At 41.0% G+C, this 12,234-nt stretch overlaps 1 protein-coding gene across 1 annotated transcript in view; it reads right to left on the bottom strand.

Annotated features, from left to right (window-relative positions):
• Positions 1-7,541: 7,541 nt before the first annotated feature.
• Positions 7,542-12,234, bottom strand: part of mmp17a (matrix metallopeptidase 17a) — a 68,478-nt gene continuing 63,785 nt past the window's right edge. The window contains exon 10 of the mRNA XM_070924776.1: positions 7,542-7,867. Within this exon, the coding sequence (XP_070780877.1) occupies positions 7,542-7,867 (326 nt within the window). The remainder of the gene's footprint in view (positions 7,868-12,234) is intronic.

The raw sequence follows: 12,234 nt of genomic DNA, 5'->3' as shown, positions 1-12,234 counted from the left end.
TGACAAATACAGATGACTTAATTATTATATATTGTCCTTGAGAAGAATATCTTTCCACAGTCAGGTGCAGATGATAAATGTGCTCATAATTTAACACCACAACAAGAGCAAAAAGACTGTGATATGAATTCATAACACAAAATTCACACACACACACAAAAACACTTTCTGTATATTAAATTACCAGAAGAGGGTGGTAGAGGACTGCAAAAGAGTGCATGTCTATGGTACTGTGATCATGACGTTCACTGTTTTTAAGCACTGGTATGAAGATATCATGAAAACAAAAAAAGTGCAAATGATCTTAAGTCATCATGTCATTTTATGTCTTAATTTCATCTCAGTCTTTTCCTCAAGCATGGGATAATCACCAGCGACAGCATCATGAGATAAAGTTTACCTGGAAACATTGTCTGAAGTTGAAAACATCTTTTGAGAAGTTGAGCTTTCAAATATCAGTTATTTAAAGGAAGACCACCTTTTGGGAATGAAAGACGTTTTGGCACACCCATCCCACTCTCAGCCCGCTCTCACCGGCAATCTGACATCAACGAGTATTGTATCTTAGCTGGCATCACTTATTGTATAATACTGGTGCAGTATTGTCCAACAACACTTGCGCATGCTGTCATGAATTTGTCAGTGGTTTTCCTGAGCCAAGAAGCAGACTACATTCACAGCACTGTGCAGGTCTGCATAATGATGCAGGCTGCAGTTAGGCTGATGCTGTGACGTGTTCATGCATATAAAAAAAATGTTATGTCAGTTTTTTACCCTGCTACTCTTCAGTGTGTTTCACTGAGTCAGAAAGTTGGACTATGCAGGACAGTTTGGTGTATTTTGCTGTAAGCGGCCCACCAGTCACCATCACAGGTGTCCACTCTGCAGGAGTTTGCTCTGGTTTGAATATTTCAGCTGCTCTGTGGTTCCCCCAGAATGATTGATTGGCTCTCCCTGGCCCACATTAAGTCTCTGCTGGTGACAGTTGGTGCAAAGGCCTTCAGGTGTTCAGTCTGGTTAGTGAGGAGACTACATAGCCAGCAGAGTCTCAATATACTCCCACACTGCATACAAACTTAATGCAAGTTGTCTGTTAAACTACAATTTAAATGGATTATAAGACACATTATAAATAATATATAATACAAACTTTTGTATCTGTAATTGGACTGACATTTATGTACACTAACACACATGTATCCACACTTAGTACTCCCACACACACTCACATATATATAAAACTCCTCATTGTACCTATACTTATTATTATGTGTGTGTGTGTGTACACTTTGTGTGGGACCTCTTCATACAGCGACTTATCTTCCCTCTGGGTACAAAACATGGTCCCCACAAGGTGAGGTCAACCGTTGAGAGTTAAGATTTGTTTTTTTTTAGTTAAATTTAGAATAGGATATGGTTAGGGTGAGGCTTTCAATGAGGCAAGGGTACAGTACGGATAAGGATAAGCCTTCCTGAAAAGAATGACTGCCAATACCATTCCTCACAATTGAGAGAAACAAGTGAGTGTGTGTGTTTGCATTTTTGTGAAGACTACTCCATCTTGTCTTTTCGTGCAGCTTTCATTTTAAGCTGTCTGATCAAACTTTCTATTTTGACATTTACCATCTCAAATTATCTCCTAAATTGATTTCTGAATCAAGTAGTGTTTCTGATGTGGCTAAATGCTGTTACATTAGAACGAACATCAGTTTACTTTTTTCTTTTGCAAAAATTTACCATCAATGCGCACTTGTGTTTCTTAATACAGTTTCTTGTTTCTTTATTGCCATATTTTCTTGTTTCTCCTCATTGTAAACCACTTTGAGCTACATACCGAGTGCATCAAAAATCACGTTCATCATAAAGGTCCTTCTCTCCTTGACAGATGTCTAGAGGGCAGCTGCCTCCTCCAAGGCCACTCTCTACTTAGCTAACATCAAGTGTTGTGGCATTGTGCCCTGCTCATCTCCTCAGCCTAACATCAAGCTTCATACTACATCACTGGGTGAAAAAGTTGCACAACTGAATGGTCGCCAACTCTTTCATGTAGATGGATAGCTACGAATCTTGCCGTGAAGGTCACTGCTTTTTCAAACCCATCTCCGTACTGAAATGAACTTTTAGGACTTGATCAGCATAATAGTTTTGTCTGCATACTGCCTTGCTATGCTCAAGCGTGTGATCCCCACCAGTAGGTCACGCCAGATAATTAAACTGAGAAGCGGAGGGAAATTCAATACACTCTATTACAATTGAGGGAGGCTTGGACTCAGGGGGCACTTTGGTATTCATAGACTGGATATAAAGCTTTTCTAAAGCATCAAGTAGCTCTAACTCCCGTTGGAAACACAAGTCGTTTAACATATCAGTGTTGACTTGGTGGTGTCAAATTACAGATCAGTAAAATATTACAGTCCCTGAGTGAAAAACACCCTGATAAATGTTTTGCTTATGGAGTCGGTCATGTTCAACAGTATTTAGGAGCTGTTAGGAGCTAAATATTCACTCTTCACACTAGCTTGCTAAATTGTTAGCTCCAGTGGACGAGGAATCTTTTGGCGTCCATGTTGCCGTTGCCTAGCAGCGGTGTTCTCGCAACTTACCACCTAACGGCAAGGATATCGCGTTGTAACCACCAGCTATCGAGTTCCATTTGAAGGCAGAATTTGGTCGGAGATTCGGGTGTGTTAAGCTAGTTACAATATAGCTAATATAACATCACTTCTTTCTAACTCAACCCCAGATTTCTGTCATTTTCAAACTTGTAATCACTTGAGGCTATTTATCTGAGTTCGCGCGGCTCCCTCCGGAGCTACAAAAGGCTTTACACAACTTTTTTCACATATGCAGTAATACTCTCCAAGCCCTGTAAACAGACTTTGATTTGTAGAATTGGTGGAGTTCCCCTTAAAACCTGGAGATATAAATACAAATTGAAATGGCTGCCAATTATTATAATCTCAAATTGTAATTTCTGGTACCTACATGCTTACACACCTCTGAATTGTTTACATGCAAAGCAGTACACCTTGTTTGTTTGGAGTGCATTAATGAGTCACGTCCAACTTGTTACCTGTTGGATAATAAATGAGAGCAGTAAGCTTTCGAAAGTCGTGTAGCTGTTTTATCTGGACTGGATTAAGGGCCTCAGGGGGCATTTCACAGTCATCACCTGATAAAATGTGTCAGTTTGTTCACCAGAGAAAGGCCAGACTGACAGTCCAGTCCCAGATCTTGAGTCTCTGCCCTCATCAACTGCCCAGTATTTCACTTTTTTAAAATTCAGTCGCTCACTTTGCCTGTACGTCATACTAACATCGACCTGAGTGTCCTCTCTGCTCTCCTCTTCAACGAGACTGTGGCAGAATAATGATGAAATTACTGGCATGAGGTGTAAGCTGACAAAAGAAAAATGGAAACCTTCACAAGATACTGTATATTCTGACAGCCTTGCTTATATACTTACTTACATTTTTTAATTTGTGCTTTGAGTGCCCACATGATATCGTGGCTTCATGCATTGCGTTTATGCTATTACAGCACTCGTCCATACATGTTCCATCAAGGTGAACCTTCCCGTGTCCAGCTGTCACTTTGTCACACCAGAAGTCAAGAGTGGCGGCGATGCTTCTGCTCAAACTTTGGAGGAACGAGTCAAGACGAACGGGTGCACCCTTCCTTCCTGTTGAATCCCCCTGGCTTGTGTAGGCAAGAGTTGAATGCAATGTGACCTTTTGAGGAATGTGACAGCAGAGGGCTGCCAGAGCCCAGTCTGACAAGTCTGCCGAATGATTCTCAAGCTTGAATCAACTCCTTCTGCGAACCCTCCCCTCAACCTCACTGCCATGCATCAACTCAGAGCCGGGCTCTTGACAGCATCACTTCCCAACGGCACAGTGACTGTGAGAACAGTTGTAATTTGGTGCGTGCATACACACAATTACATACACACACTGTTTACAAAGGACTCCACAGGTCAATTCTTCTGGCATCTGCTAGTCAAGGGGCCACAGACATCAGACCAAAGTTGCTGTTGAGTGTTCATTGTAGACACTTTTCCTGTTTGCGGTTTGCTTTTGGAATTAAAAAATGATCTACTTTCTAATTTCTCCAGATGTTAGCCATGGCAGTCCAAATGTCCTTACATCTGTCTGTCTGTGTGCCTATTTGATTTAATTTCTTCGTATTATTATTTTTTTCTGTATACCCTCTTGCTAAAATCCAAATCTCATCATCAGAGCTGTATCACTGGCTTCACTGAGTGTTCCATCCAGATGTTCATTACATAACATGATGATTATGGCTCATTTTTCACGAAGTTCTTATGAAATGTACCAGGGTAAAAGTAAAGCATATCACGGCTAATATATTATTTAGTGTGTGTATTTGTAATGTAATCTATTCTATTATGCTGTAGGTCCTCCAACACTAAACAGTCACAGTTCAGGGCCTCAGGAGACAGAGAATTCTTAATTTTAATGATAATTTTAATAAATATTTCATAGTTGTTAGACAGTAGTGTCAATCAAGAGTCAAGATTAATGACATACAGTTAATGTGGAACTGCTGCTAAAAATGAAAGGATTTTTGAAAAAGCACTAACTTTATACTCAGTTCTATTAAAAAACATATCCCCAATACCTGCAAACTGTAAATCTTTGATTTTTTACACTTAGGTTTGGTTAAAGTAGTAGCTCAAATAGGATCAGTTGGACAAACTGCGGAAAAGTGACCCGTCCCTCTGCATTCGCCCCCTGGGAGCAGGTGCTCTCCCGGTGGCCGCCGAACCACACCAGTTAATTAACACCACTCAAGTGTGTCAAGAGGAGGGAAGAAAAATTGCCGCTCTTAGTGGTGTCACACCCCGGCCTGCAAGGCGTGACAAAAGGGAGATGCAGGGGGAATAACAATGGACTCATTTTAAACTAACATGATAATAAATTGCGAGAATTCCAAAAAAAAAAGTCCATTGAAAAGCACAACAGAAGTATAAACCATTACAACAAAACACAATGGCAAGCGTGTTTGTGCATGCAATCTCAGCATGCAGAATACAAAACAGAATTGTAAACAGAATAATAAACAGTCAAGCAGGAGGGCCATTATAGCAGAAATAATGGTTGATGCTTTTTAAACTTATTCTACCTCAAAACGGAGTTTGACTGTGCATATTCTGGTAGAGGTCATCTGCAGCCTCTTGGTTAATTTCAATGCTGTGATTTTGAAGGCAGGTTTACATCTGTAACTGACATGAGGTTCTTGTGGTGTGCAATGCTCCTAAGCACTTGTCTTAGTTGTTTGCCACCCACACACTTTGATCTCCAGCTAAGCAGTATCTGAGCTGCAGAATATTAGTGGATCAGGTGACATTACTTCTCTGATGTACTTCCCTGAAGAAATGCTGGATATATATATATATATATATATATATATATATATAAAATCCTCTGCCAGCAAATCTGTTCATAAAGCCAGTGTGGAGTGATTGACAAGATGTGGTTTGTATTCCTGATGAACAGCAGTGACCATTACAAGAGAAAAGACGCTTAAGAACATCAGAGAGATGGAGGGCAGCTCCCAGTTGGTGTCTGCAAGCTGTCATGTTACCTTCATCTGTCTTCAAGGCTGGGCTCCTTTTCAATCCTGCTAAATAATTACACACTCAGCCCGCACTGCCGCAACACTGAGTACTCCAAATAGTCCTGTCTCGATACAAACTCATATGACCACAGTAAAGTCATTCAGATTCTTTTATTTTTCTACAAAAATATTTTACATTAGAAAACACACTTTGAAATATACACAGTCCATGTGGCTTTGGAGTAACCATGGAACATCTCAACTCAAATATATCTGTGTCTATATTTAAACTGTAGGTAAATATATCAGCAAGAATAAATCCGGTTGCTATCTTGTGAAGTCTGCCAACGACGTCACCAGAAAGAACTTGGATTGATGAAGGAAATTGTGTGGCGGTGAGGGAGAAAAAAAGGCTCTGTGAACTATGATCTGATCACAGCAATATGGAATCACAATCTATCCATATTTATTACAAAAAAATATGACGAAACCAATACTGCCTCTGATAATGGCAGGGAATGCTTCTGTATCTGGGTTGAAAATGATGAGTTTATGGAGATGCATGAGCAGCAGTTCCTCAGTGTGGGAGTACAGGTAAGGGATTTAAGCTAGGATAATGGCGTTACGTGACATTGAGAAACTCTTTTCTAACTTTCTGTTATACAGGAAATAATTAATTTGTTCTATTTCTCACAGCCCAGGGTGCCCTTTTCTCCACGTACTGGATGGTATTCGCCTGTCTACCTGTTTACAGCTCTGGATGCCATTCAACCTGCCAACATCCCAGCATGCCATTCATTTGTCTTCCTGTCAACATCCCATGGGGCCATTCATCTGTAATCCACTATCTAGCCACACTACATCCCAGGGTACTTTTCAACTGTCTGCCTAGATACATGCTGGGGTGTCAGTCACCTGTCTAACTACAGTATCTATATCCCAGCATGTCATTCTTTGTCCTGCTTTGAGTCTTTCAGGCAGCTCTTCCTGTCAGGCTGAGTTAACACTCTGTATCTGCTCTGTATCTTGTCCAATCATGGTCATAACTGTAACCAACCTAAACTTAAACATAACCTTTTGAGTGGCGGAGAATGCTGGGAGTCAGTAAGCAGCCTGGCAGGAAGTTCTACTCGCCAGACACAATTTAAAGCAATAGTCCGACATTTTGGGAAATATGCTTTTTTTCTTGAGAGTTGCTGAGAGTTCAACAGAGGATCGATTCCACTCCTATATCTGAATGGTAAATATAAGGCTACAGGTTAGCTTAGCTTAGCATAAAGACTGGAAACAGGGGGACACTGCTAGCCTGGCTCTGTCCGAAGGTAATAAAACCCACCTACCAGCACATAACAGCCTGTAAAACCACAACGTGGTGTTTTTACACCTCAGTTTCTCTGTTACCCAGTTTGCTGTTCCCCCGTTCCCAGTCTTTATGCTAAGCTAAGCTAAGCTAACTGGCTGCTAGCTGTAGCTTAATATTTGCCATTGACTGCCTATATCCCAGGACGCCATTCATTATTGCTGTAAACTTGTAGTAAAAGTAATTATTGTGGGTGTTGCTGAAATACTGTTGTATTTCACGAGAACATATTTCTGAACAGTCCCACTCAATTAGCTTCCTTGCAAAGATGAGACAGTTTAGCCATTCAAGAGGAAACTCAGGTTCTGTGTAACTCAATTTGTAAAGCACGGTATTAGCACTGTCATTGTCTCTGGATTGATGCTAGATTTACCTCAGTATGATAATATGATTATGTATGTGTACTACCCATACTGCAAGGCGCTTTAGATGACCATCAAATGGCATGTGAAATAAATAACAGCAAAATAATAGCATGAAACATACAAATTGATATTTATATAAACAAAAATTTCCAGTTTGTATTTAGTGTCTGCTGGCCCTCCACCCAAAGAGTCTCTTTCTTGCACCCAGCGTGAGAACTTTGTCCCGTGCTTTGGCATCATAGCAGTTCAGAGCGGAGGGCCAGCGAGAGCGTCCAGAGAGGTGGCAGCAGCCACATGGGAGACGTGGAGGGGCGGGCGCCTAAAGGTGAGGCGGTGTCAGAGGTGCAGGAGCACACCTCGTACCCGTTCTCTGCGTGGTCCGGGTGATGGTGCGCGTTGCCTCTTGTCTCCGTGCTTTTGGGCTCCGTGTCCGGAGAGTCCGACTGCATCTCGGTGCACAGCAGCCAGTCTTTAGCGATGAGGCGGGGGTATCCTGCCTCCGCCTCCATGTCACTGCCTGGCACTCGCCAGTACTCCTTCCCCTTGAAGAAATAGGACGAGCCTTTGGAGAGAGAGATAGAGAGAGAGAGAGAGAGACAGAGAGAGAGAGACAGAGAGAGAGACAGAGAGAGAGACAGAGAGAGAGAGAGAGAGAGAGAGAGAGACAGAGAGAGAGAGAGAGACAGAGAGAGAGAGAGAGAGAGAGAGAGAGAGAGAGAGAGAGACAGAGAGAGAGAGAGAGACAGAGAGAGAGAGAGAGAGAGAGAGAGGGTACAGGGTTGTATTAGTGTGTGTTTTGAATTACAGTGAAATACTAGAACAGAATAGAGCAGCATAAAATAGTAACTTCACTTTTCTTCACGTTACTTTGACCTTGGGGCAGAAGATGCAAATACAGTATTAAAATACAGCAAACATAAATATATTAGCAGGATTATTGAGAAAGACAAATGTATAACTAATAACACGAATGCTCTTTTGCTGCTTCTTATGACTTATTTTTGCTTCCCCTCCAGCATTGTTCTCATCATACCATTCCTGTTCTCCTTTCAGCATATTTCTCATCCACCTCTTAAACTTGCGATTTCTCACTCACTCTTCACCATGAGTTGTCACCACATCGTCTTCATTTTTCTCCCCCCCCCCCCCTCTCTCTATCTCACTGCTCTCTCTTTATCCCAGGCTTGTGGAAGCAGCCTAAAGGCAGATAAAGGCTTTGATGTGGCTCCAGTTCCCTGGCCCAAAGGTGTGCGAATATGTGAATTTGCGTGTTCTTGCATATACACAGTACATACAAGCATTTTATGTGTCTTTCCATAGAATTGGGGATTTCATTGGGACAGTCCCCTGTTTTGCATTGGGCTTGTTCCACACACACACACACACACACACACACACACACACACACACACACACACACACACACACATCAAAGAGCTTGGAGCAGGACCTCTGAAGCTGGCGGAAGCTCAGACACAACACAGACCTCTAAACACCTGACAGGGAAAAGAGCTTCCACACATTCAGCTGGGAGTTGCTGCAGGGGAGAGAGGTGGTGCTGCTCGCTCCCACTGAGAGTGGCCCAAAATAAGGACTGAGCACCTCCTGCTAATTAGTTGTTTTTGTGCCAGTTTTTGAACACCTACAAGTGCTTTATCAAAGCCTAATCTGTACAGCCAACTGGTGGAGGCATTCCTTAAAGGGGATTTGCGGGGTAAAGGCTGCCAAAATAGTGCAAGTTAAGGCAAACATTATTAATCCCAATGGGAAGGTAGTATGTCCTCAGCATTTGTCCTATTGCAATTGCTCAGGAACAGCACCTGGGGACCAACTCCAGATCTAAGGCCCTTATCTAGTCAAAGGTGCCAAGCCGATAAAATAATTTTAAAGGGTAAATATATATTAAATATTATCTCTAATAAAATGGAGTTAACTACCCCTTAAACTTAAACTTTATATCACAACCTATATCTCTTTTACCCCTTGGAGTCCCAGGCCAAAAATTGTTTTTTTCCATTTAGGTTCCTCTCAGTGTTTCAAATATAGATGTATTGCACATTTTCTTTTTCGGCCTATTTGAAAATGTGGAAGTATTTGATTATTGGATGGAATATTGGATTATTGCATTGAAGATTTATGATGTGTAGCCTCGAAATAATTTCTTACAAAATTGGTTTTGGAAAATTCTGAAGGTGTCAAATGTAATAGGTGACATCTATGTATATTTTTGGTATAATCAACAGCAACTATGTGCTCATCAACAACTGACAAAGTGCAGCGACAAGTGTCAACACCTAGAATGTGAATAGTTCACAAAAGCATAAAAACCAGTCCAATAACATCGGCAACTATTAAGTGAACTCTCTACATCCTCTTCCCTTACTAAGGAGGATGGGAAACGACCAACAACTTTGATGTGCACGTGTTGCTTGGATTTGCCATAGCAACATGCAAGGAGCGGTTACAACCAAGCTGATGGCTCATTTTGCTTGTTGGATCACAGCTATAATATGTGACAGCGAGATCAACACCAACACCAATTGGTTGGTGTGCAAGTCTCACTTAAACACCTAACGCTGGCTAATTGGACTGATATGGTTAAACTGGTTTTACAAAGAACATGTGTAAGAAAGTGGTTTTAACAGAAGACACCTAATAAATACACCTAATAAATGTAAACGTTCATTCATACGTTCATACAAATCAGTTTATCCTCATATGATTAAGTTGAATGATTTTTTTTATTCTCAAAAGAATGAACAAATATGTCTGGTGTGAAAATGGCCTTATGTTCATCACTGTTAATATTATTCAAGGCTTTCATTGACATTATGACAGCTGCCTTATTGATTTATTCCATATTTTGTCACTCATCAAGTCTTATACTATTATCCTCTACATCCTCCTATGCTGCACAGTGATTAAATCAAGTTGTGAAACAGGCTCTCAGTTTATGAATTCACTTTCAAACATTAAAAGAAATAAGCTGCAGACAAAAATTGTACATGGTATGCACACTATGAAAATACATTTTAAAGGGAAAACAAGAAACATTTCATAATAGAATTGTTCAGTGAAACAACTTACTCAACTCCTGCAATACTTCTACATCAAGACATTCACACTCGTGTGCAAACCTGTGTTCATACAGTATATTTCTGAGTGGTGCTTTTTTGATCATATTTTTCTTGTCATTGCAATACATTTGTCGGTACAGCCTAATAATGACTCCTCATAATGGGTAATGTCATGCTAATGACACACATAATTACACAGGGCCAGCTGTGAGCTCACACACACACACACACACACACACACACACATATATTTTTGCTCTCACATACAGTGTATGCGTGGGTTTTATAGAAGGCACTAGACATTTTATAGGAGATAAAAGACCAGAATGTTTTACAGGCACATATGCACATAGTCTGTAAAGATTACTGACATGGCAGATCCAGGCATGACATGCTCCAGTAATGATCACCCCACCTCCTCCTGTAAAGCTCGCCACATTCGGACAACAAAGAGGAGTAAAAAAGCGAGGGGAGGGGAGGAGAAGGTGTAAAGGGGAGGTGAAGGAGAGAGATAGGAGGGGAGGAACACACGCATCAACGCACACACTAATTGAATAATATAAACTAAATATGAATTTGAACTAAAGCATTTTATCGGTGTACTAGTTGTTAATTCAAATTGTTGTGTGTGAATATCACCTTGGGCTTTAATGCTTGGTCCAATTCATATTGACAAAGCTATTTTACTGAGTTGGACACTCTAGTAAATATTAGTATCTGAAGAGAGTATGTTCAGTACTTCAGAACTCTGCTCCTGTGAATGTTTCAATAATATTCTATGAGTGTTTCTTGTACTAGATTAAACTGCCTCCTTCCAGCCACCTCAGCGTGTTAATTAGAAACACGTGTCACAGCTCAGACACCTGATATTAATATCTGCTCTGTGAGTCACACACAGCCCAGGAAATCTATGGAGATCTGTAACAGAAGTGCAATTGTACTGCTTATGTCACACAGTGTCTAACAAACCCCAGATAATATCAACATGTCTTCCTTTGTCATAGAAGGTTTGTGTGTTCATTTTTCCTTATTTTAACAAGAACTCTCACCTCTGACTCAGAGTTAACTATGAAGCGGAGCCACACTCATTGATCAAAGATTATAATTATTCCAAGTAACTGTCAATTGCTGGGTCTGCGGTTCACCATATGTCATAAAAACTATATGCCAATTTTTGGCACGTAGCAAAGAACAGTGCTCATGTCGTCCATCTGGCTCTGACACTTCTTCCCTGGTGTGTTTCAGACATTTCACAGACCAGTTTAATTATCTATGAACAGACGGCATCGCCCATGCTGCCACAATGAAACATTTCCCACCACTCAGTGACAACAGACGAGTCGGACACTCTCAGAAAGAGTGAAGTCTTGGCTGCGGTCACTGAGAGGCACAATCAGCTCAAATACTGCAGGCTGCAGTCGCTGTGAGGAAGGTACTCACACATCGAAGTTTAACAAACAGTTCAGGCTGAAAGTGGAGATGAGCAGAGACAACTTGGTAGCCTGATAAAATACCCGTTATTCCCAGCAAGGCGGCTGCAGAGTGATGGTGAGGAGAAACGTGTTAAACTAAAACAGTGATTTTAAATGCTCGTCAAACGTTCATGCTCTGAACATACACTCTAATGATCACTGAACACGTTTTAATAATAATTTGTGTTCCGCTTAAAAGAAAGGAGCGGATGATTTGCGTTATTAAAACTGTGCCTGAATGCACCTTTGTAGTGTTATCTGGACCTTTTATTTATTGTGTATGTATGCATAAACACCTACTGTGCCAAGCTGAAATTAGTCTCATTCTCAACACATTATCAGTTCTTGATCAACAATGTTGTTTCTGCATGTGGCAGGTC

This window comes from Enoplosus armatus, chromosome 18 (assembly GCF_043641665.1).
Source record: "Enoplosus armatus isolate fEnoArm2 chromosome 18, fEnoArm2.hap1, whole genome shotgun sequence".
NCBI lineage: Eukaryota > Metazoa > Chordata > Actinopteri > Centrarchiformes > Enoplosidae > Enoplosus > Enoplosus armatus.
This window is presented reverse-complemented; position numbering and strand designations above follow the sequence as displayed.